The sequence below is a fragment of the Aquarana catesbeiana genome, linkage group LG01 (assembly GCF_042186555.1).
Source record: "Aquarana catesbeiana isolate 2022-GZ linkage group LG01, ASM4218655v1, whole genome shotgun sequence".
NCBI lineage: Eukaryota > Metazoa > Chordata > Amphibia > Anura > Ranidae > Aquarana > Aquarana catesbeiana.
Genome location: NC_133324.1, coordinates 653,162,318 through 653,189,138, shown reverse-complemented (window position 1 = coordinate 653,189,138; position 26,821 = coordinate 653,162,318). Strand labels below are relative to the sequence as shown.

Below are 26,821 nucleotides of genomic sequence, written 5' to 3'. Positions count from 1 at the left end.
AAATCATCTTCAACATTCCATTGTGTATTTGACATTTTATTTGCAATGTGTATTTTATGTTCTGTTTTTTTGTCTTGTGCTATTGCTGCAGAGTTATTTATTTTTTTTGTATATCATATTGAATTTTGAACTGATTTCTAACTTCACATTGTCACTTTCTCAATATTTGAATATCAATAAAATGTGTGCAGGTAAAGATGTATTAAAACAAATTTAACCAAATTTAAAGTTGTTTAAAATTATTAATGCGAGTGACATTATATTCATAGATGTCAGATATCAATATAATCATGACACTCTTTAAATGATGAATTATAGATACACATACTCAGGCATTTAATAATAGAGAAAAGGAACATTACATTCAAATACACAGACTCTAAATGAATCATGTTTCTTTTTCAGTCATCACCAACCTCTGACCTTTAGTGGCATTTCCTAAACACAGAAGCATGTATACTAATAAACAGTGTGCATATCCATACAAAAGGTAGATTTTATATCTTCTTGTTAAGCTCTAAAGTTTCTTATTACACTTAAATATTACTGTTTTTATCCATAAAATAACTAAATCTGCACACTACTGTGTATATATATATATATATATATATAATATATATATATATATATATATATATAATATATATATATATATATGGAAAAGCTAAATCAAATCAACAATTAACTCTTAATTCTCATTCCCCATCTATAGGTAAAATATCAGTATAAACCATATATTGAACATCCAACCAAAGCTTTTCAAATTTCTAATGAAGTTCTGGTTTTGATGATTTAGATTCTACACATGTATATTTAAAAAAACTTAAAAAAGGCTTTAGGTTCTCTTTAATCATGCTTACTAGGCTGTTGCAATGTTCTAAATTTTAGAACATTGCAACAACCTAGTAAGCATGATTAAAGAGAACGTATAGCCTTTTTACGTTTTTTGTAGCTATACATGTGAAGATGATAAGCTAAATGTAAATAATCTTATCAAAGTGTGCCAATGTTTTAAAAGCCTTGTTTCTACATATAGCTAGTGATTATATATATAGTATATATATGTAAAAATAAAGATAACCATATTTGCTCATAACAGGGTCAGCTTCTTATCTCAACGATAAGGTTTGTTTGAGTGCAAAACAATAACTGAATAGCATAGTAAAAAAAAGGTACTTTTTTATTAATGACATTCAGAAATGCTTGTGAAGTGTTTTCCTTTCATGTTAGATCCACTTTAATATTGTTTTTTAAAGAGGAAGTAAACCCTGGTGGGTTTTACTTCTTCTTTATTTCCCTGCAAAGGTAAAGCATAATGGGCTACTATGCATTGCATAGTAGCCCATTATGTATCACTTACCTGAAACCGAAGCCTGCAATGTCACTGCTGTCCCCACTAGCAGCGAGCATCCATCTTCACCCCCCTTCCTTCCGGGGCTGCGAACTCCGGCTCTGTGACTGTCATGCGCGCGCCACTAGTCACGGCATGAACCCCTATTAGAAACGGCACGATCTGCCCTATCTAAAGTGCGCATGCGCCGTAGACATTGGCACATGCGCCGTAGTTATCTGCGCATGCGCCATAGTTATCGGCGCACGGCTTTTTTGTAAATATCTCCTAAACCATGGAGGTTTAGGACATATTTCAAGCACCTACAGTTAAGACTTAATATACGCTTACTTGTAGGTAAAAGTGGTTGTACAGGGTGTACAACCACTTTAAAAAGACTCTAGACCAGGCATGTCAAACTCAAGTGAAACAGTGGGCTGAAATGATAAAACTAAATCCCCAAGGAAGTTACATTGGGTTTGATTTACTGAAACTGGAGAGTGCAAACTCTGATGCAGCTCTGCATAGTAACCAATCAGCTTCCAGGTTTTACTGTTAAAGCTTAATTGGACAAGCTGAACTTAGATGCTGATTGGCTACCATGCACAGCTGCACCAGATTTTGCACTGTAAATCAACCCCACTGTGTCAATGATCCTACTTCAATGTGACTTAACTAGTGTTTTTACTGTCCCCCAAATACCCCCATTATGTCCCCTGAGGGATGCACCTACTTAAATCCACCTACTTTTTGTTGTTGTGTATTTTTATGTTGATAGGGTCTTTTTTAACCACTTCCCGACCAGCCTCCACAGTTGTACTGCGGCAGGTTGGCTCTCGTGCGTGAATTGCCGTCATTGTACGTCGACATTTTTACAATCGACATTTGTTTGTTTACACATACAGATCCCTGTTCTATCAGGGGAGTAGAGTGAGATTGTCTGTTCCTAGTGATTAGGAACAGGGATCGCTCTCTACTCCCTGTGGGTCCACTCCCCCCACAGTTAGAAAGCACCTCCCAAGGAAACATTTAACCCCTTGTTCGCCCCTGGTGTTAACCCCTTCCCTGCCAGTGTCATTTATACAGCAATTGGTGCATTTTTTGTTAGCACTGATCGCTATATAAATGTCACTGGTCCCAAAAAAGTGTCAAAATTGTCCGATCTGTCACAGTCAGTGACTGCTGAGCTCTGATGAAGAAGGGACGTGCCCTTCGAAACGCGTTAGCTAGTAGTGATGCCTGTATGTTCCTCTAAGACCTTTGGAAAGCTTCGCTCATCACTATAACCACTTGCTGCTTGTTGCTGCTCGAGTTTTATGGCACCTGATTGTACTACTGCTTGTGAGTAATTTCTTTTATTATTTTAATCAATAAATGTTTTACAAAAGATAATGCACATGGCCGGTGCGCCCCTCTCTCTTTTTATGTCTTTGTTTGCTAGGATTCCCCATCCTTGAGGGCAGCAAGGCCTGTGATTGATCTTTTTCCATATATTTGGTTGACCACTTGTGCGCAGGAGTCATCTTCTTTTTTCTATATCAGCATGGTGCATGTCTAAGAGGGAGCCAGAGTCAGATAATGGGAGAAGTGTTAAGCCTCGTACACACAATCGGATTTTCCGCAGACAAAACCTCGGACTTTCGTCTGAAAGTATGTGCCTGGATTTTGTCTTCCATACAAATGGCAAGGAATTGTCGGCCATCAAACCTGAACGTAGTGACGTACTACGTGGTTTTTCAGCTCTTTGGCGCCACCCTTTGGGCTCCTTCTGCTAATTTCGTGTTAGTAGAAGTTTGGGGAGTGTTGATTTGAGCTTTTCATTTTGTGCTTTTCATTTTGCGCTTTTCAGTGTGCGCTTTTCAGTTGCACTTTTCAGTTGCACTTTTCAGTTAGTTTCTGAACGGCCGTTCGTCAACCAGCCATGTTGCAGAATCGGAGGAGATAACGTGTTATTTATTATTGGCCTTGGAGTTAATGCTTTGACCCAAGTCCAGTCCAGGAACAGGAGGAGGAGGATTTCTTGGACCAAAAATTGGTTGCTTTATTAATCGTGACCAATTATGTCATATGCCATTACTGCGGGAGCTCCAGGAGAATAATCCGGATGATTTTCAGAATTATCTCCGGGTGACGGACACCTGCTTTCACCAACTCTGTTGACCCCCTATATTAAGAAGCAGGACCCATGCATGAGGCTTTTATTTTATTTTTTGGTTGAATGTTGATTTGATTTGGTATTTTTTCTATATTTTTGGATGCATAGAATGAACTTTTTGGTTAAGTTTTATTGGCAGATAGCATGTCTAATTTTATTTGTTTTCTTTTTTAATGCACAATAAAAAAAATGTGGAGAATAATACTTGGCTATGTGTTTTACTTCAAATGAAAGTTTGGGAGTAGGCAGGTACATTTAAAAAAATACAATGTAAAATTAAGAGACACCAACATAGTTATATCTTTGATCTTAAAAACGACGGGATAATGGTGTTGTGGTAACTTGCACCAAAAAAAAAAAAATAACAAGCATAATAATATTATTCTTGATATCACTAGAAAAAAAAAGCCTTTGAAAATTAGTTTGCAACAACTCCATCAGTATCACCAGCAAAGCAGCTTCATTATTATCCCATTAAAGAAGAAGAGAATTGTGCGCTGCATTTCTAGATTTCATAATTTGCCATGTCACGAATGTTAATTCTCCATTACGAATGCTAGTTTACAAGACCGACCGCTTTCAGCTTGTCCTTGCTCCCGAGCATGTGTGTATGTACTTTGGACTTTTGTCTGACGGACTTGTGTACACACACTCGGAAAATCCGACAAAACAGACCATTGTCCGCGGAAAATTTTAAAGCCTGCTATCCAACATTTGTCCCTAGAAAATCCGACAACAACTGTCCAATAGAGCATACAAAGGGTCGAATTTTCCGCCAACAGCCTGTCATCACACAAGTCCCGTTCGAAAATCCGATCTTGTGTACGAGGCTTTAGAGACAAAATAGCAGTGGTTACACAATAAAGTGAAAAACACCCCAAACCCTCTGCCCACTAAACCATAGTATGCTATGACCTACGGATAGTGCTGTTTAAAGCAAGGAACTAGAGTCCATATGCAGTGAAATCCTGTCTTACCGTCTTTACAACTCTGGGCCTAATATGGTCCAGGCTTTGCCCGTCATGGTGGGCATACCCCCGAATGGGTCTTCGGGTTCTGAGAACCATACATATGGACCATGACCGTGGACCTGCATAGCAACCTGCAGGTAACTTCATATGCTGCACTTTGTACCAAGGCACCTAACGGAGTATCCAGTGCCCAAAGCAAACATTACAGGCCGGCCCCACTTAGACCGAGGGTAACGGATCCAGAAACTACTAGGTAGTGCAAGACAATAAGCAGTCAGATGTCAAGAGAAGATTCAGAAAAAAAAGTCAGCTCTAGCGGTGACCCTAGCAAAACTATTTCACCAGTGTCCAATCTCCTGAGAGTAACAGCATATGACCCTGCCCATTGCCTTTGAATACCACTCCTGTGTCCTGGTATTAAGATACAGTATAGCATTTCTCTTTATACTGTACTTGAAGTGGAAATAACCCCTCCTACACTTTACAGCTAAGGAAGCTTCCATCTTAGCCTTTGTTTGATCTGCAGTTGACATGGTGCTGCACATGTGATCAGTTATGACACAAGCGGCTTGCTATGGGGGCACTCCTGGGGGGGGGGGTAAGAGCAGGTAAAATATAACACATAACAAGCCTTAAATCACTTTAAATAAATAGGTTTAGTTTATTTTTTTTGCATCTATGTACAGTATGCATAGCCAAGGTAAAATATGCAAACATTTGATATGTAATCTTTTCTAATCTACCCAAAAAACAGTATAAAGGGAAAAGGGAAAAGGTGGGTACACCCAGAAAACACCAAAAACCTGAAGGTTTTGTGTTCCAGATGGCTAGCACATGAATAATCCAGCAATGCCTTCTGAACTGCCAATGTACAGCCCTGGCCAAATGTTTTGAGTATGACACAAATATTAATTTTCACAAACCTGCTGCCTCAGTTTTTATGATGGCAATTTGCCTATACTCCAGATTGTTATGAAGAGTGATCAGATGAATTGCAATTACAGTCCCTCTTTGCCATGAAAATTAACTTAATCGCATAAAAAACCTTTCCACTGCATTTGTGAAGAAGGTTTCAGGGCGCCCAAGAAAGTCCAGCAGGCGCCAGGACCGTCTCCTACAGTTGATTCAGCTGCGGGATCGGGGCACCACCAGTGCAGAACTTGCTCAGGAATTGCAGCAAGAAGGTGTGAATGCATCTGCACGCACAATGACGCGAAGACTTTTGGAGGATGGCCTGGTGTCAAAAAGAAAGAAGCCACTTCTCTCCAGGAAAAGCAACAGGGACAGACAGATATTCTGCAAAAGGTACAGGGATTGTCCAGAGAAGAAAAGGTGAGCACTACCATCAGTCCTGTGTCATGCCAACAGTAAAGCATCCTCAGACCATTCGTGTGTTGGGTTGCTTCTCAGCCAAGGGAGTGGGTTCAACTCACTGCAAATATTGACTCTGCATAAACTTAATGTAATTGTCAATAAAGGCCTTTGACACTTATGAAATGCTTATGTAATTATACTTCAGTATACCATAGTAACATCTGACAAAAAGATCTAAAAACACTGAAGCGGCATACTTTGTGAAAATTAATATTTGTGTCAAAACTTTTGGCCACGGCTGTAGTTTTACCTGCTATTTGGAAATAACCCCATCTGGTTTTTGGAATTGGATGCATGGACTCAGCTTTATTTTCCATTACATTGGACTTAGAAGCTAGGTAAGACTGAAGTGTTGATAGCTTACTGAAGGTAGATGCTGGCTTGATCCCCTGGCCCCAGCAGATCTTACAATATGGCAGCATATATAATCTGTGTTTGTGGTTACGTTGTATTGTTGGGTCTTGGATGGAGTAGAGATGGGTTGGAACTTCTGTCAGGTTTTTACTGCTATCTAGGACTCTGTTAGCGATCTAACCACATTTTTTTTTTTGCTGACAATGATTTCATTCAACAGGAAAACAGAGAAATATATATAACAGGGACATGTACAGAAATACAAAATCTGATGAGGGTTCTAGCTCCCCTTACTCTTGTTTCTGTCCGTGGTGCTGTCATCAAAAGTAAAAATTGTCAGAGGGACAGAAAATTAGTGGAAATCTCTCTAACAAAGCTCTGGACAGCAATAAAAACATGACAGGGGTTTTGGCTGGACATACGCTTTAAAGTGAATTTCTGAATGGTTGCTGCCATTTGTTCCTTATATTATAGACATGTTGTTTTTTTTCTTGATTATCTGTATATCACGTGTAAATTGGAAATGTGAAGAATGTCTGCATAGTAAATTACCTCATCAGCGATGAATGATATGTCATAATTCTGAAGAGCGCTGATCGCAATGCTGCTGACAGGCCCCTCCCCAGATTCTGAATATTTCAGCAGCACTGGAATCCCTTCCGGCAGATTGGCATTTTTCAGGGCTAAAAGATATGCTTTCACATCAGAAGGTTTGCTTGCCTTTTGCAAACCATTTAAGATTAACTGCTTGGCTTCCTGAACTGCCTGTAATGAAAACAATACAGATTATATAATTTGAAATGCACTGTACAGGGCAGAATCCCTATTCATTGTCAACTAGTTAAACTTTATTATTTATAACTGTTCTCACTTTCCGTATGACAGAATAAACTTCATGCCATAAAATCCCAGACCTTGTGCATATTCATGGTCTGACAGTGCTAACCACTTTTCAGTTTCCTAAAACTTCCAGTTTGGCAAAATGATGATTGTTTCCATTACTTGATGTAAATAAATCAAAATACGTGCAGGCCATGTATTACCTATATGCAAACTGTTTTACCTGTCAAAGTATTTGTAATTCTGTTTAGCCAGTCTTCTGATCCATGCACCCACCCTGACAGCATAGCCAGGTTGGTTACCTTATTTTTTTTTACACTGCAAAAAAATAGCTTAGTCACCATTTTATTTCCTGCATACTAAATATAAAATGAAGGAGCATTGTCACACTGAAAAGGTTGTTGCTTTGCTTTCTTTTCAGTAGGATACTAGCAGACAACCCTGTGCAATGCGGTAGAGCCTGACTAACTTTCTCTCACCCATGTGATTACAGGAAGCTAATAAAAAGAGGGATTTGGTACTTATAATAAGAATATTTATAGCTATTTATATATATATATAAGTGTGTGTGCATTCTATTGATTATCAAAACCTATATTCTAACCTGTATTCTAATATGTATTCCTGTACCTTGGCCTACTTTATTGCATTTATAGAGATGTAGCACCCTCCTAGGTAGGTGCTAGGATTGGTGTATAATAGTTTTGGGGTTTTCTGTCTAACAGAGGACAGTTAGGTAAATTTATTGGCTATCTGCTTAACAGAGAGCTGTGATCACCTAGTGTAGCTTGCTCAGTGTGCTTAGCTGCTATTTGGTTCTGCCTCTGGGCTCTGCTCTATCCAAGCAATCTGGTAAGGTTCTGGATGTATAGGTGGAACACATCCAAAATATTAATGCCGCTCAAGCAAATTCCAGGTGGGTTGGGCCTGAACAATGCTGGGATTCACAGAGCATGCTGAGCACGATGGCTTTCCTAGAATGGGATTGCCCCAGCTAGGGGGGAGGCTACTGCCTCCCCTGGCACATGCTGGAAAAACCAAGAGAATAAAGTTCTCTTAAGAGGGTCAACACAGAACACTAGGATACATACAAACTAGCTTTATTAGTACAAAAAGTAACCACTACAAATGAACAACAAAAGGGGGGGGGGGGGGGGCAATGGATAGATGGCTGGCACAGACCAATTAAAACTAAGACAACGTTGTCAAAGGGTTAAAAACAAATCACATCCCACACATACACACCAGATATTCACCACTAACACAAACTATAAGTAGACTGATTAACTGTTTGTGAGTCCAAAGCAGGAGTAGGAAATACTTGATGAATAATACAGGTGCTGAGTGGGGCATAAAAACTCTCACCAATCACACAGAGTCCATCATCCATCAATAGCATAACTTTACCCCTGGAACGCTGTGGCCATGAATGCCGCTCCGCACTGGCCAATGGATAAGTTTGTCTGGAGAGGGATCCCTCACTGTATGGTTGCTGCCTCCGTATGGTTCATTGCAGGAAGGGAAAAGCTGCTTGTTCCGTGCTGACAAACACCCAGATTGTAGAGCACGCGGTTCCCAGTGATGTGCTGACGTCACACTGCTGATGCGTTTCACCAGCCAATGGACGCTGGTTTCTTCAGAGAGGAAGCCATGTGGCCTCAGGTGGGCAACCCGAAGGCATGAACTAGAGTGTCGCTTGGAAGTTGGAAGGAGGCTACCAGCTGTCCCTGGACATTTTATGTGTGCAGACAACCTATAGGATCTATAGACTTGTGCTTTTAACCCCTTCTGATGTGCTATATAGTCAGCTGAGGGTCTGAACAAGGAAACACTGGCTAGTGTTCCGAAGAGCTTGTCTAACTGTTGCTACTGCACAGGACTTTGCTCAGCTTCTGCTACTTTTGGACTGTCACAGTCTGCTGTAACTGGCTTGTACCTGAGGAGTTTACTTTTAAGAAGTCTGTTATCTGCTTTCAGCAAGGACTTCACCAGAGCTTAACCGAGAGATCAGATAGACGTACTCAGTTGTGAATAGTTTTATTTCTTGGAGTATCCCACTAAATCCCCTTCCCTATCCACATTCTCCAAAAATAAAACAACAAAAACAAAACCACTAGACTGGTCATTGAAGACAATGAGCGGAAGTGTGTGTGCACCTGGCTGTGCGAATCTACCTTATGCCTGGCTGCGGGGCAAAAAGGGGGAAGACCTGGGCAAAATACCAGCAGTTCCTACGGGCTAGCGCTACAGAGAAAATTAACCAATCAATCTGAAAAAAAAGTATGAATAAGTAAATATGCTATAATGGTTACCGGTAGTCCAGAGCCTCCAGCCTTGCTCAGTTTTTTGACAAGAGCACCAATAATAATAATGACAGTTTCTCTAATCTCCTCGTTTGCAATTTTTCCTTTGTATTTGTCCTAAAAAATTAAACAAGAAAAAAAATTAAGATCAGTAGAACACTTTAACCACTTTCCACACTGTGTATTGATATGAAGCTGAACAATTTTTGGCCATGAGGTTATGTAAAGCTGAACTTCAGTTATGATCTTAATAGCATAGTTACAATGGTCTGGCTTGGACCAATGTAAGTATGCATATCCCATGCCTGAGGGACATCTCTGAAACTGGAAATCACTGTGGTATTTGGCACAACTACAGTGATCACCGTGATCTTTTGGGTCCTGTCTGTGTCAAACTTCTGCCCCACTGCATACTGACCACAGTGTGCTGCTCACTCGGCTAAGCCACCCTTCACAGATCACCTTGTATTTTTTCAATGAAGAAAAGCATTCTCTGATTGGAAGAGGTGGAGTGGAGTGGTTGTAATATCACAGTCTGCACCTTGCCCAATCATTTTATATATGGTCATGAGGAACCCCTACTAGAAATTATTACATATACAGATCATATTTACATTAGCATCATGAGTAAATTGCACAATGTTTTAAATAGATTAATAAAGAATGTGGGATTCCTAGAGTATTTTAACACCTAGGCCAGCTCATATGTTAACACCTACCTGCTGTATATGGCAAAATTGTTTTCAGGAATTAAATGATTAATAACAACAAAAAAGAAATGCAGATAGTAAAAACGATGTTGTGTTCTAACATTAGCGTTTAATGTAGATGTAACCCCTTACATTGGTGGTCAGTGGAAATTGGTTGAGAAAGTCTATGGTATATATTTGAATAGTAATTTTATTTGATGAGTTTGACAAATTACACCAATTGCTAGGGTAGGACATTGTAATATGGATGTTGATGAATTACAGACATGTTAACTTGATATATGATGGCACAATTTTTTTCATGTTAGCATCAATTTGTATTTTATTATGGAACAATGCTGAGAGTGTCTGTCATGGGCTATATTATGTGATATAATTCAACACTTACAGTATGTTTAGCATGGACTGTTACATTCAGATATATACATAGCATTGTCTATTAAGGGATTCTTAGTCAAAGACAAAATGAATGCGTTGTTAGAAAATTATCTATTTGTGGCTTATGACATCTTCAGGGAGAAATTTGCCAGCATATGGCCTAGAGGCATGATTGAATGGAATAATGGGAATTATTGAATGGAATGCATGATAAGTTAGCAGCTGTAACCTCATGCGGAATAGTTAAGGCAGTGTTGTCTTAAAACCCTCTAGGGAATATTGCTTGTAAGGACTGGTAGCTAAACTAAATAAAAATAAGTCACTAAAAAAACTATTTAGTCTCTGAATTGAGGTTCAGGATTGAAAGATGCTCTTTTAAAGCCAGTTTTTGTAATGCACAGCATTCATGTTATCTTTAGCCTGCTTTAGACATAAAGAAATAAAGTTACTAATGGTTATCAGAAAAAGCTATAAAATCAACTCTCTGCTATTTTAGGGATTAACTATCTCTTAATTTTTTAATATTTATTAAACTTCCCAGGGCATATAGCACTTTGTCCCTTTCTGATTTGTCCTACAATTGCTGAGTGGCAGCATGGTCAGACTGACAGCTCGACTTCCCTCCTCCAAATGCTGTCTGGCCATTCTCCTAGCAAGGAGATGACTACTGAATCAAGGCTGACTGATAGCACTCAACTCTGGCAGCAGGGGCATTCTGGAGACAAACCCCCCCATTTAGCACAACAGGGAGCTGGGTCGGTTCCAATTAACAAAAGATAAAGATCAATCAGCACTGTAGCACAATGTATGTTTACTAGTAGCAGGAGATCTATCACACAGCCCTGTAGCACTAATTGATTGTTTATTAGTGAAATTGTGAGTGAACAGTCGTTGTTGCAGAGCTGTTCACAGTGTGAATCTTAGAGAGGGGGCAGTGATTATAGAACTGGTTGTAGTTCCCTCATAGGAATGCCCATAAATTGGGGTTCAGTCTGGGGTGGTGCTATAGACATCACTGACAGAATTAAAGATGTGCTTTTAAGTAGGGAAGATAGGAAAATCTAATTTTACTATGGTTACAATGGCTGACTGAATACTACTATTTTTTGCACCATGCTATTATGTAAAACCTACTTTAGTTGACACAATATATCAAATGCACTTACAAGCAGAGCTCTCAGCATACTTTCATTTGGATGTGAAGCCAGGCCAGAGGCATATAAGAATCTCTCTTGTAACAAAGGTCTGCTTCCATTACCAAAGTCCAAAAACTCCAAAACAGCCTTCAAAGATTCAGGAGTTTGAGCAAAAGTCACTGCATCAACCAGCTGAGGACTGTGCAAAAACAGACATTTATATTTTTTAGCTCGTCCACTGCTAAAGCATGCATTTTTGATACAAATCTTCACATCATATTTATTACAGGTATTAATATAGTAGCAACAAATTACACAGTGCTTTGCATATATTGTACATTCACAACAATCCCTGCTCTCAAGGAGCTTACAATTTAAGGACACTGCCTCACATGCATACATATACATACTAGGGCCACTTTAGACAGTAACCAATGAACCTACCAGCATTTTGGACTGTGGGAGGAAACTCACGCAAGCACAGGGAGAACATACAAGCTCCATGCAGGTAGTGCTATGGAAGTAATTCAAACCAGTTAACCAAGTGCTATAAGTGCAGAAGTGCTAACTACTAAACCACTGTGCTGCCTCATATGTTGTTTCTTTTGTATAGTGTTGAATCATTTTCTCATTTTATTCCCTCTATAAAATTAGAATACCAAGGGTTAAGGAGTATTCATATGACATATCAGAAACATGTCCACAAGCTGTATACTTCTGATCCTTTAACCTCCCTGGCGGTATGATTATTTCGGATTTTAGGTGCTGAAAGCGGTACAATTATTTTGCATGGAAATTTGGCGTTTTATATTGTAGGCCTGTAATTCTTAACAATAACACACTTAAATCTGTCCAAACAAGAGTCTAGTAGACATCCTTGGTATAATGAAGTTTGAAACACAAAATCATAAATTATAATATAATATAATAAATAAATATAAATAATTAAAAAAAAAATAATATAATAATAATAAAATAAATTTCCCCACAATTCACTATCGCTCAATTCAGCAAGTGTTCTAATTTACTATCGCTGTTTTCTAGCTGATCTAAAGCCACTTTTGACGTAAAGGGACAGTTTTTGGTTGCTATGGACAATCTCAAGTTTCCAGGCAGAAAGAACAGTATATATATAAAACTGCATGCAGGGCACTGGACAAAGCACTGGGGACAAAAGGGATGTGAAATGATTTCATACACTACTGTAATCTGTAAGATTACAGTACTGTATGTGTTATGATTTTTACATTTTTTAAATTTGCCGCCAGGCTCCGCCCCCGTGCGTCGCAAGGCTGGCAGAGAACGGAGCCTGGCACAGAGAGGCTTCGGAGGAGGACACAGCGGGGGACATCGCAGGATCCTGGGGACAAGGTAAGTAACACTGCACCGGGATCCTGAGATGTAATCCCGAGTGTGGTTCGGGGTTACCGCTAATGGTGCTGAAATTTAACCCCGAGCCACACTCGGGAATACTGTCAGGGAGGCTACATACTGTAGTACAGTAAGTGTACTTTAAATCAGAGCCACTGGAGCACCAGAACTCATCCCAAACTTCACTACTGACAAGCTGTATACTTCTTCTGACTCAGCCAAAAATCCAGCATTACTGTGTGATTCTGAGTAAGTTGCCATATATGGCCACCATCAGCTTCCGGGTTTTATTGTCAAAGCTTAATTGAACAGGCTGAAGTTAAAATCTGACTACCTTGCACACCTGCACCCGATTTTGAGTGCTCCAGTTTTAGTAACCTCCCCTACACACACTCACACACACACACACACATCTATTTTACAGTCACAGGTGCACCACTGCCTTTTTCTGCCATTCTTATATTTTATGATTGCATACCCTTAGATGCCTTGGCTAGTACCCCTGGGAATACTCAAGTCCCAAGCTGGGAACAACTGCTCTAGCAATAAAGAGAGGTAAAACTATTCCCCTAATATAGAAGAATGTAAGGTGCTATGCTGCAGTATCACAATGTGGATCCATATCAGCAGCAAGAGAAAGGTAGTATGTGGACTTGGCTGGGCAGCCTCAGCGTGTCCACTGGGATAGTGGTAAAGACAGTATACAAAAACATACAGTCAAGGCGCTCCAGGGAGGTCATATGAAAACAGTCTGTGGAACGGACTGTGTGGGGTAGATGCACTAACCAGAGCCCAGGGTCCACAGGAGACAAGGAAATCCAGTTAAAATTGTTATTAAAAGCCTTACATGGTGCTGTGCACACAGCTGCTAGTTGAAAGACCCAAACCATTTATAGAAGGGATGTGCTGGAGGGGCTGTGAGGGCTGTGGGAATCCGTGGCAGGAGGCTGTGATGGAGCTGCAGGTCCATGACAGGAGACTGCCAGCCATAGCACAGGGATTAGAGGATCTTGTGTCCCCGGAAGTAACGTCAACAGAACTCGGGACAGCTACACACCATAGGCTAGCAGGGCCTGTATGAGCGCACCAGAAGGTTGGTTAGAAACCATCCTTCTTGTGCGCTCCCACAGGCCCTGCTAACCTATGTTGTGCAGCTGTCTCCCCAGTGGTCTCTTGTCATGGTCACCCAGCTCCATAGCAGAGATAATTTCTGGACGATCGCTGTGGAGATCTGATTGGAAGTGGGAGCGTTTAACTGTCAAAACCAGGTACCCCCCCAAACAAAAAGTGCCTAAAATAGAAGAAAGGGGGGGGGCATAAAGTGGAGCTTCCACTTTAGGGTGAAGCTCCTCTTTAACTGCAACAGGAAAAAAAATCAGTTATGCTGTTCTTTCAGATAGGAACAGTGACAGAACTACCACCATAGCGACCCATGCGGGCGCTACGGGCCCGCAGCCGAGTTGGGGCCTGGTGAGTGGCATTGCTAGGTGGGTGCGGGCCACACCGGGTGTCACCCTTGGGTAGCGGCAGCCGCACCGCTCGCTCCGCTCGCGCCGCTGTGTCCCTCAGCGGCGCGGACCAAAGCCGCCTCTCCTCCTCTCTGTTTACATCCACAGAGGAGGAGGAGCCTGCACTCGAGCCTCGAGGGACACACACCACTGTGTGTATCTGGTGACTGTCTGAGGTATGTAAGAAGGTGGGGGGGCGTCTATACTGCTGGGGGGGTCTGTACTACTGAGGGGTGGTCTGCACTACTGAGGGGGGTCTTTACTACTGAGGGGGGTCTGCACTACTGAGGGGGGTCTGCACTGAGGGGGGGTCTGCACCGAGGGGGTCTGCACTACTGAGGGTAGGGTCTGCACCGAGGGGGGGTCTGCACTACTGAGGGGGGTCTGCACTACTGAGGGGGGTCTGCACTACTGAGGGGGGGTCTGCACTGAGGGGGGTCTGCACTACTGAGGGGGGTATGCACTACTGTGTGGGGTCTGCACTACTGAGGGGGGCCTGCACTGAGGGGGGGTCTGCACTACTGAGGGGGTTCTGCACTGAGGGGGGTGTCTGTACTGCTGGGGTGTCTGCACTTGGGTGGGGGGTCTGTACTGATGGGGGGTGTCTGTACTGCTGGGGGGTCTGCACTGGGGGGAGTGTCTGCACTGAGGGGGGTGTCTGCACTGAGGGGGGTCTGTAATGCTGAGGGGGGTCTGCACTGGGGGTGGTCTGTACTAGGGGGGTGGTCTGTACTGGGGGGTGTCTGTACTGCTGGGGGGTCCTGCACTGAGGGGGGGTGTCTGCACTGAGGGGGGGGTCTGTAATAGGAGGGTGTCTGTACTCCTGGGGGGGTGACTGTACTGATGGGGGGTCTGCACTTGGGTGGGGGGTCTGTACTGCTGGGGGGTCCTGCACTGAGGGGGGTCTGTAATGCTGGGGGGGTCTGCACTAAGGGGGGTGTCTTTACTAAGGGGTGTGTCTGTACTGCTGGGGGGACTGCACTGAGGTAGGGGGTGTCTGTACTGATGGGGGTAGGCATGTGTGTCCTTCAGGGTCTGCATACAGTATACTGCATACTTCGAAATTAATATAAGCTGTTGCCTGGGTACTGTGCTACATGAGTGTGGTAATCTGTTGTTCAATGGCATTAGTTCATTTATTTGTGGGGGGGCTGTTTGTGGGGGGGGGCATACAACATTTTGCTATGGAGCCCTGTGATGCTCTGTGGCGCTCGCTCATCCCCACCCCCTTTCCTGACCAGCCAGGCTGCATGCTCGGATCGGGGTCTGGTATGGACTTTGGGGGGACCCTACGCTGTTTTTTCAGCGTAGGGGGTTCCCCTTAAAATCCATACCAGACTTAAGGGCCTGGCATGCCCCGCACTCGCCGCAATAGGAAAATTTGTTCTTCCTATTGTAGCGAGTGTGAGATGCAATACCCTGCCCATGCGTCGTATCTGGTCCATCGGACCAGCATACAGACGAACGGGCTTTCTGTCAGGAACTCAGTCCAGCGGAGTTACGACGTAAAGATTTGAAGCAGGCTTCAAATCTAAAGTACGTCGGATTTCCGACCGAAACGGTCCGTTGGAAGTCCGATGCAGTCCGATGCAGACCACACATGGTCGGATTGTCTGTCGGATTTGGTCCGGCGGCGTCCGGCGGACTTTTGTAGCCGAAAAGTCCGACCGTGTGTACGCCCCATTACAGTGACCATCTTACAACTAATAATTCCAGATGTAGACTAAACAAATATGTAATAAAAAAATTGTCATTGCCGTTCACAGATATCATTGAACACCAATGAATGTATTTTAGGATAAGTCCACCAAAAAGCGATCTTATCATGGGTGAAGCCTGCTGGTTTGCATATGGCTACCTTTATGTATTGGTTACTTGGATAGTGAGATCTTCCCACCATAATTCCTGATTTCATTCTGGCTACTTAGGACTTGAAGTTTGGCTGTTGCCCTCCACATTGTATGCCCCCGTACCTTCTGTTAAATCACCCATAATGAAAAATAAAAAATCCAACAGTACGTGGAATCCTTTCCCATAGCAGGAACATACACATGAACAAAACAAAGAATTGGTCGCACACTGGAACGCCAAATTATCTCGATGTCATCTTTATTGTCAAAAGGGTCAGACAGATACAGGCAATGGTAGACGTTTCACAAGCGATAGCTTGCTTGTGAACAAGCAAGCTATCGCTTGTGAAATGTCTACCATTGCCTGTATCTGTCTTACACTTTTGACAAAAAAGATGACATCGAGATAATTTGGAGTTCCAGTGTGTGACCAATTCCTTGTTTTGTTTGTTTTCCACGGTGGTGAGCCGAGGTCTGCACCTGTGATCCATGCTGCACCTGATTTTGCCTGGAGAGGTGTTCTTCACTTTGTTCTTTGCTGGAACAGATACATGAACTCCACTACAAAGCATTCCATCAACAGAGCCACTGTAGTTAGGTGATTAACTCTCCAGAATTTGAAAAAAAAAATCTGTACTTTGGAATATTTTGAGGTCTGAGGGTGTAATGGAAAGTAGATAGGTTGGATTACCACATCCAAGTAGCAGAAGTCCCTCTTTCCTTGTGGCACACATATCAAAAAAGCAGTGGTGTAGCATTTCCGGTATCTTCCATTCAACCCCCTCATATGCCCAGATGAAGCCCCAGTCGGTGGGAGGGGCAAAACGCATAGGTTGAAGGTATCCACACAGTGCTATACTACAACTATCTGCGTTCATCACCTTCTCTTATATAGTGGAGATTCATTTACAGCCACAAGTGATCGTAGGAAGTGGTGAGCGGACAATTGTTTATTCTTTAATAGATGAACATTGTTTATACTTGGACAGAAATCCATCTAATTGACATTAACTTTTTTTTTTTGCACTTTGCTGGCTGACAATAGAGGGTGTTGAGACAAGTGGACTATCACTGTCAATTACAGACTGGAAATATCTCCTACACCCTAGAAATTCTGCACTCAGCCAACACTCTTTTTCAATCTGGGCTCATTTTTAGATGCAGTGCATTTATAAGGGAGACATACACATGCAGACATAAACATGATTCTTCTGGTTTGCAACTCTGTATTCATATATGTCAATCTGTTGTCTTTTATTTCCAACAAATCCATGTGCACACTATTGGGAAGTCCATACACATGCAGATGGTTGGTTATAGATCTCTCAATAGCACCATCTCCCTGTAAAGGTCAGTCAGCTGCTGAGTGTTATGTGACATCGGTGTTCAGCAGGCTGGACCAAAAGAGAGTCAATTGAAGCGTGTATGAGAACTATATTTATAGGATTACCAATCAGCATGGTATGACAGATCCCTATACTATGACAGGACACCAACCCATGTATGTACACTTTGGATGAAAACCTAATACTATCGTTTATTGCAATACATGTTCATCACCCCAATCAACAAGTCTATAGCCCTGCCAATATCGCATTGGTATATGCCGCTGAAACCCCTTGTAGTCCGTTTACAACTTTCATTTGTCGGTGGTTTATATTGACATTGGTTTGAGTGGGTTGGACATGGGTTCACTTGCAGATGGTCGAATCAGGCGAATAAGCAGGCAGACTTAGTTTCATTACAAACATTTAGCCATTCAGTCTACAGATCACTTCACGCAGGTAACTGATACAACCGGACCTGTTACCAACAGAAGGGGGAGCATATTCACTGGAGTGGGGGATAGAGGGGTGGCAGCGATTTTGGGGGCCAGGATCTGGGTAGATAAGAGTGGTATGGGTTGTGTTGGGTGGGGGGCCAGGGGGAGAGGTATATGTGGGGTAGGGGTTTCCCATCTTTGCTATGGTTGCTTTTTATGTATTGTATGTCCAATAAATACAATTTTGTATTGAAATCAATAGCATTTGTAGTTGTGTTTTTCCTTTGGTGTTTTTTGGCATGTACATTTTGGAAGCATCTCCCCTCATTTAATAGGGTATAGGCACCCTATTCACAACACTCCCAGGATCCATACAATTGTGGGTTTTTTTTCTTCTGTATACCATGAAACCAAGTAGAACCCAAAGGGCCTCCCCCTTTGAAATAGTGGGTGGCCTGTTATATACAAATATTGTTCTTATTCTTGCTTCAGATGTTTGCAACTTCTGCTATGACTGCTCATGCAGAACAACTACATAATGAAGATCTGACTCTAATGCCGCGTACACACGAGCGGACTTCTTGTCGGACTGAACTCCGAAGGACTTTTCAATGGAGTTGCGATGGAGTTCCGACGGAGTTCCAACGAAATGGACTTGCCTACACACAATCACACCAAAGTCCAATCGTTTAGAACGTGATGATGTACGACCGGACTAGAATAAGGAAGCTCATAGCCAGTAGCCAATAGCTGCCCTTGCGTCGTTTTTAGTCCGTCGGACTAGCATACAGACGAACTGATTTTTCGATAGGAATCGAGTCCGTCGGAAAGATTTGAAACATGTTCTATTTCTAGGTCCGTCAGAATTTTTGCCAGAAAAGGTCCGATGAAGGTCCGATGAAGCCCACACACGATCGGAATGTCCGACGGAATTGTTCCGTCCGACCTTTTCTGCCGGGCAGTCCGCTCGTGTGTACGCTGCATTAGGGCACTGGAGGAGCAGTCCTTCATGTTACAGTTTTAACAGTAACATAACATTAGAACAATACATGTAAACTAATACTCACAGCACATCTTCTTTCTCTGATCTGAGAAGTGTTAGAATATCTGACTTCTTAGCTCTACGAATACCATGAATTAGTGACAGAATGCTGTGAGCCGCAGTGGCTTTTGAAAGATTTTCAGGTTCCAAGTTTTTACGAATGGTCTGGACTGGAATAAGGAAGTTCATAGCCAGTAGCCAATAGCTGCCCTTGCGTCGTTTTTGGTCCGTCAGACTAGCATACAGACGAACTGATTTTTCAATAGGAACCGAGTCCGTCGGAAAGATTTGAAACATGTTCTATTTCTAGGTCCGTCGGAATTTTCGACAGAAAAGGTCAGATGAAGCCCACACACGATCGGAATGTCCGACGGAATCGTTCCGTCTGACCTTTTCTGCCGGACAGTCCGCTCGTGTGTACGCTGCATTAGGGCACTGGAGGAGCAGTCCTTCATGTTACAGTTTTAACAGTAACATAACATTAGAACAATACATGTAAACTAATACTCACAGCACATCTTCTTTCTCTGATCTGAGAAGTGTTAGAATATCTGACTTCTTAGCTCTACGAATACCTTGAATTAGTGACAGAAAGCTGTGAGCCGCAGTGGCTTTTGAAAGATTTTCAGGTTCCAAGTTTTTACGAATGGTCTGCCATTGCTTTAAAAGCTGATAGGAAACAGAGTAAAATAAATTACAAAATGGACTACTTATTGTTTTTTTTTATAAAAATAATATTTTAGGACAAAAGTTTTAAGTAAAAGAGTTTACTCACCACAGGACAATTTTTACATTCTGATTTTATTGGATCAGCCACTAGGGGAATAGCCATGTATTTGGGATCTAGCCCTTTGACTACATTGGCTATCTGTTTTCCTGCTACTTCCTTTGGTCCAGCTTCAACAGCCTTCAGTTCTAGCTTTTGTCTGCATATTTGGAAAAATAAAATAAAAAATAGTTAGCAACTGATTGCAGGATGCATATACAAATATATACTGACAGAGAGGTTTACATGAAGATAGGGTGTTGCAGGGTGTAGGGTTGCACTGATACCGATACTAGTATCGGTATCTGTGCCGATACCAAGCATTTGCACGAGTACTTGTACTCGTGCAAATGCTCCGCTCCCTACTCCGATACCTGGGCAGTCAGGGGATGATCGGTGCGGCGGTGGGGGGCGTTACAAGCATGTATAGATTTCAGATAAAGCAGCTGACAGCCGCTTCTCCTCCTTTCCCCCCTGCAGCTTTCAGCTGCTTTATTGAAATCTAAACAGTGAGATCCGTGCTTGTAACGGCTCCCTCCTGCCACACCGATCATCCCTGACTGTCCCCTGTGTCCTCCTCCATTTTCTCCTCCGTGCACCTAAGATCCACCACCATGTCCTCCTCTGCTCCCCCCCGTGTCCTTCTCCGTTCTTTCTCTGCTCCCACTTCATGTCCCTCTCCGCTCCCCCTCCGCTCCCCCGCCGCTCCCCCGCTGTGTCCTTTTCCGCTCCACCTCTGCTCCCCATCTGTGTCCTCCTCCGCTCCCCCTCCATGTCCTCCTCTGGTTCCCCCTGCCCCAGATTTGTCAGGAAGGAGAGCAGAGGAAGGAGCTGGTAAATATGTCATATAACAGCTCCTTCCTTTTCCGAATGCACAGAGTGATCACTGACTCTGTCCATTCATAACTGAGCATCGTAAACCGTGTTTACAATGTTTTGGTTTATGAATGAACAGGAGCCTCTGTCTCCTGCAGAGAAATGGACTGGGGAATCTGTGTCCCCTTGTCTTAAACGGGAGATGTCAGGGGTCTATTTAGACGCCTGATATCTCACCAAAGCCCCCCCCCCCCAACAGGGTTGATAAAAAAAAACAGGAAAAATTGTAATAAATAAATACTTAAAAGTAAAATTAGAAAAAGAATAAAAAATTAAATAAACACTGACACTGTCTACCCCCCCCCCCCCCCCCCAATAAAAAAAGAAAATTGTAAACAAAAACAAAAAACTAACTACTGACACAATCCACACCTCATCGGTGCCACCTATCGGTGCCCATCAGTGCTACTGCCACATGACATAAAAAAAAGTATCGCTATCGCTGAGTACTTGAAAAAAAGTCTTGGTCTTAAAAAAAGTGGCATTGGTGCAACCCTAGTGGGTGTGACCTCATTATCCTTCTGGCTGATTTCCTGGGGAATGATGAGTATCCTAAGAAGACCCTATGGCAAGAGCATCTATTCTGGAGATTTGGGCTACTCTGGATTCCATAGGATCTCCATGGAAGGAGTGTGACATCACCCTTGCCTTGGTGTCATGAGAGGAAGGCGGCAGTAAGCTAAATTTTAACTTAACCTATTTCCTTACAGGTACAGTTTTAAGCTACCTATATTGCAGCAATGTTTTTTTACACATGGAGGGGATTCAGATCTAATAAGCTCACCTTGCATTTTTTTGTACAGGATCTGCTTTAAATGCAGTAATCCATTACAGCCAATCAGAATCCATTGTCTTTTGGTCTGATTTCATTAGAAGGAATTCTGCTTGATTTTTATTATTGTTATGGGTTACTGCACCTAGGAATAAAACTTCTTAATTGAATAAGGCCATTGCTGCTGCCATTACAAAACGTGCATTTCACTGCACTCTACTCAGTTGCAAAACAGTAGAAATTATCTATTTATTCTCTACAATAAGTATGTGTCGTTTTTTTCTGTGTGGTCTTTCTTGTTTTACACTTTTTTGTTTTACACTTTGCTGCCTTTCACCAAAGAAGAATAAAAAGAAAAAAAGAGGAAGACTGACCTGCATAGTATTTTGGCTGCAACTGTTTCATGTACATTGAGTGTCAGCACGTGATTTTCTTCAGATAGAACAGATTTAACATTGTCATCTTCAATGAGATAAATTGTACTAGATGTGTCTTTGTTAGAAACACCCAGAACCTGTTAGAAATACAAGGTGATAACCTATGTTATACAAACTATTACCGCCATTACTAAAGGGTACCTCCAAATAAAATAGGTGTTCACACACTCACATATATAAATACAGTATCTCACAAAAGTGAGTACACATTTTGGTAAATATTTTATTCTATCTTTTCATGTGACAACACTGACGAAATGACACTTTGCTACAATGTGAGTGTACAGTTTGCATAACAGTGTAATTTTGCAGTCCCCTCAAAATAACTCAACACACAACCATTAATGTTTAAACCGCTGGCAACAAAAGTGAGTACACCCCTAAGTGAAAATGTCCACATTGGGACAAAAGTGTGAATATTTTGTTTGACCACCATTTTTTTACAGCACTGCCTTAACCCTCTTGGGCATGGAGTTCACCAGAGCATCACAGGTTGCCATTGGAGTCCTCTTCCACTCCTCCATGACAACATCACAGAGCTGGTGGATGTTAGAGACCTTGCGCTCCTCCTCCTTCCATTTGGGGATGCCACACAGATGCTCAATAGGGTTTAGGTCTGGAGACATGCTTGGCCAATCCATTGCCTTTACCCTCAGCTTCTTTAGCAAAACAGTGGTCATCTTGGAGGTATGTTTGGGGTCGTTATGTTGGAATACTGCCCTGCGGCCCAGTCTCTGAAGGGAGGGGATCATGCTTTGCTTCAGTATGTCACAGTACATGTTGGCATTCATGGTTCCCTCAATGAACTGTAGCTCCCCAGTGCCGGCAGCACTCATGCATCCCCAGACCATGACACTCCCACCGCCATGCTTGACTGTAGGCAAGACACACTTGTCTTTGTACTCCGCACCTGGTTGCCGCCACACATGCCTGACACCATCTAAACCAAATAAGTTTATCTTGGTCTCATCAGACCACAGGACATGGTTCCAGTAATCTATGTCTTTAGTCTGATAATCTTCAGCAAACTGTTTGCGGGCTTTCTTGTGCATCATCTTTAGATGAGGCTTCCTTCTGGGATGACAGCCATGCAGACCAATTTGATGCAGTGGTCTGAGCACTGACAGGCTGACCCCCCCACCCCCCACCCCTTCAATCTCTGCAGCAATGCTGGCAACATTCATACGTCTATCTCTCAAAGACAACCTCTGGATATGATGCTGAGCATGTGCGCTCTACTTCTTTAGTCGACCATGGTGAGGCCTGTTCTGAGTGGAACCTGTCCTGGTAAAACACTGTATGGTCTTGGCCACCATGCTGCAGCTCATTTTCAGGGTCTTGGCAATCTTCTTATAGCCTAGGCCATCTTTATGTAGATCAACAGTTCTTTTTTTCAGATCCTCAGAGAGTTCTTTGCCATGAGGTGCCATGTTAAACTTCCAGTGACCAGTATGAGAGAGTGAGAGCAATAACACCAAATTTAACACACCTGCTCCCTATTCACACTTGAGACTTTGTAACACTAACGAGTCACATGACACCGGGGAGGGAAAATGGCTAATTGGGCCCAATTTGGACATTTTCACCTAGGGGTGTACCCACTTTTGTTGCCAGCGGTTTAGACATTATTGGCTGTGTATTGAGTTATTTTGAGGGGACCGCAAATTTACACTGTTATACAGGCTGTACATTTACTATTTTGCATTGTAGCAAAGTATAATTTCTTCAGTGTTGTCACATGAAAAGATAGAATAATATATTAACAAAAATGTGAGGGGTGTACTCACTTTTGTGAGATACTGTATATAAGTATTGAAAAGTATTGAATGCGTCACAAAATTTCTAGGTAAATATATTTCTAAAGGTGCTACTAATATGAAATTTTCACCACATGTCTTTAACAACCCATGCAATCCATACATACAAAGAAACCAAAACAAATACGTTCATAAATTAAGTTTTGTGTAATAAATTGGAATGACACAGGGAAAAAGTATTGAACACATGAAGAAAGGGAGGTGCGAAAGGGCATAGCAAGCCAAAACACCAGCTTAAAACTAACAGTAATTAGAAAGTAATCCTGCCCCTTGTCAGTGCAAATTAATATCAGCTGGTTCAGTCTCAACTGATGGCGTATAAAAAAGTGTGTCTCATTACCGAGGTGTCACACAAGAAACATCTCATGATGGGAAAAAGCAAAGAACTCTCTCAAGGCTTTCGCAAACTTATTGTTGCAAAACATACTGATGGCATTAGTTACAGAGGGATTTCTAAACTTCTGAATGTTCCAGTGAGCACTGTTGGGACCATAATCCAAAAGTAGAAAGAACATAATTTCCCCATAAACCAGCCATGCCCAGGTACTCTTCACAATATTTCTGACAGAGGAGTTAAAAGAATAATCAGAAGAGTTGTCCAAGAGCCAAGGACCACTTGTGGAGAGCTTCAGAAAGAACTGGAATTAGTAGGTACAATTGTACAAGTAATGCATTCAACCGTCGTGGCCTGTATGCATGCTCACCACGCAAGATTCTGCTGCTGAAGAAAAAGCATGTTGAAGCTCATTTAAAGTTTGCTGCACAATATTTAGACAAGCCTGTGAAATACTGGGAGAATATATTCTGATCAGAGGAGACCAAAATTGAACTCTTGGATGCCATAATACACACCATGTTTGGAGGTCAAATGGCACTGCACATTACCCCAAAAACACCCCATACAAACAATGAAGTTTGGAGGTGGGAACATCATGGTGTGGGGCTGTTTTTGAGCATACGGTACTGGCAAACTTCATGCCATTGAAGGAAGGAGGAAATGGAAAAATGTACCAAGACAAGCTTTGTAAAAATCTGCTGCCATCTACTGGGATGATGAAGATGAAACGAGGTGGACATTTCAGCAAGACAATGATCCCAAACAAAAAGGCAAGGAAACTCTCAATTGGTTTCAAAGAAAGAAAATAAAGCTGCTAACTTCAATCCAATAGAAAATCTATGGAAAGAACTAAAGATCAGAGTTCATAGAAGAGGCCTACGGAACCTTCAAGATTTGAAGACTGTTTGTGTGGAAGAATGGGCCAAAATCACACCTGAGCAATGCATGCAACTAGTTTCTCCATATAGGAAGAGTCTTGAAGCTGTCATTACCAACAAAGGATTTTGTACCAAGTATTAAATAAATTTCAGTTGGCGTGTTCAATACTTTTTCCTCTTTTTCCTGTGTCATTCCATTTTATTACACATAACTTAATTTCTAAACTTATTTGTTTTGGTTTCTTTGTATGTATGGATCGCATGGGCTGTTACCGACATGTGGTGAAAATTTCATGTCAACAGCACCTTTAGAAATATATTTACAGCCCGCCGCTGGACTGGAAAGGGGGGAGGGCACGGACCAGGGGAGGACCGGGCACTTCCACATAGAGTTCCCAAAGGGGTGGGGTGCCGGGCAACTCCCGGGTTGGTTGGCTGACCCCCTCTCGTGATCCCCAGGCATTACTGCGGCCTGAGACTTCAGTACTGGGCAGTGGAACTCGTTTAGAGGACTCACCTGACATGAAGGTCTAATCCCTGCAGAGCCACAGGGTCGGAACACCCAGTCCTGAGTTATCAGCTAGCCTACTACAAACAATTATTGTCAAATATCAAACACCTTAAGATAAATAACTGTTACTCTACTGTTCCTTATGTTACTGCTTTGTCTTTCCTGTTACTGGGCCTTGTGGTCTGACGATAAGATCGATTCTGTATTGTATTGTATATTTTCTTCTTTTTACTAAAACCCAATAAATACTTTGAAAATAGAAATATATTTGCCTAGAAAAATGGTGACACGTTCAATACTTATTTTACCCGTGGTATATATATATATATATATATATATATATATATATATATATATATATATACCGCGGGTAAAATAAGTTATTCACATATTTGATCAGTTTTTTATTCTATTCACTATCATCAGGACACTTTTTCATTATTTGGTGCACTGTGTTTTAGGTTTATATCACCTACTCTTCACCGGTTTATACCACTTACATTTATCATGTTGCAATCATTCACTTGATGTAATAATTTTGAGTTTAATGCCGCTATTTGTTTCACTATTTTTGGGGTGTCAGGTTTATGGTGAATCAAATTTTTGTTTATATATTCACTCATACTCAGTGGCTGCTCTGTTTATGTAAAATTTTCATGAGCGCAGTGTTGGGAATATAGAAGTGGGAGGATTTCCTGTATACCCATTTTTTTACACATATATATATATATATATATATATATATACACAGTGGGGACGGAAAGTATTCAGACCCCCTTAATTTTTCACTCTTTGTTATATTGCAGCCATTTGCTAAAATCATTTAAGTTCATTTTTTCCTCATTAATGTACACAAAGCACCCCATATTGACAGAAAAACACAGAATTGTTGGTATTTTTGCAGATTTATTAAAAAAGAAAAACTGAAATATCACATGGTCCTAAGTATTCAGACCCTTTGCTCAGTATGTAGTAGAAGCACCCTTTTGATCTAATACAGCCATGAGTCTTTTTGGGAAAGATGCAACAAGTTTTTCACACCTGGATTTGAGGATCCTCTACCATTCCTTCCGTCCCCACTGTATATATACAGTACACACACACCAGTGTTTCTCAACTCCAGTCCTCAAGGCGCCCCAACAGGTCATGTTTTCAGGCTCTCAATTATTTTGCACAAGTGATTTAATCAGTTTCACTGCCTTAATAATTACCACAGCCGTTTCATCTGAGGGAAATCCTGAAAACATGACCTGTTGGTGCGCCTTGAGGACTGGAGTTGAGAAACACTGATATACAGGCATACCCCACTTTTAAGAACACAATGGGGTTTATTTACTAAAGCT

The 26,821-nt window shown here is 41.8% G+C and overlaps 1 protein-coding gene across 2 annotated transcripts in view; it reads right to left on the bottom strand.

Moving 5' to 3' along the window:
- MTTP (microsomal triglyceride transfer protein) overlaps nucleotides 1-26,821 on the bottom strand; it is a 107,670-nt gene that overhangs the window by 24,021 nt on the left and 56,828 nt on the right. For both annotated transcript variants that reach the window (XM_073601433.1, XM_073601424.1), the window contains exons 8-13: nucleotides 21,873-22,012; nucleotides 19,860-20,010; nucleotides 19,596-19,753; nucleotides 11,582-11,750; nucleotides 9,337-9,444; nucleotides 6,737-6,949 (exon numbers count right to left, since the gene is read on the bottom strand). In XM_073601433.1, the coding sequence (XP_073457534.1) occupies nucleotides 6,737-6,949; nucleotides 9,337-9,444; nucleotides 11,582-11,750; nucleotides 19,596-19,753; nucleotides 19,860-20,010; nucleotides 21,873-22,012 (939 nt within the window). The remainder of the gene's footprint in view (nucleotides 1-6,736; nucleotides 6,950-9,336; nucleotides 9,445-11,581; nucleotides 11,751-19,595; nucleotides 19,754-19,859; nucleotides 20,011-21,872; nucleotides 22,013-26,821) is intronic.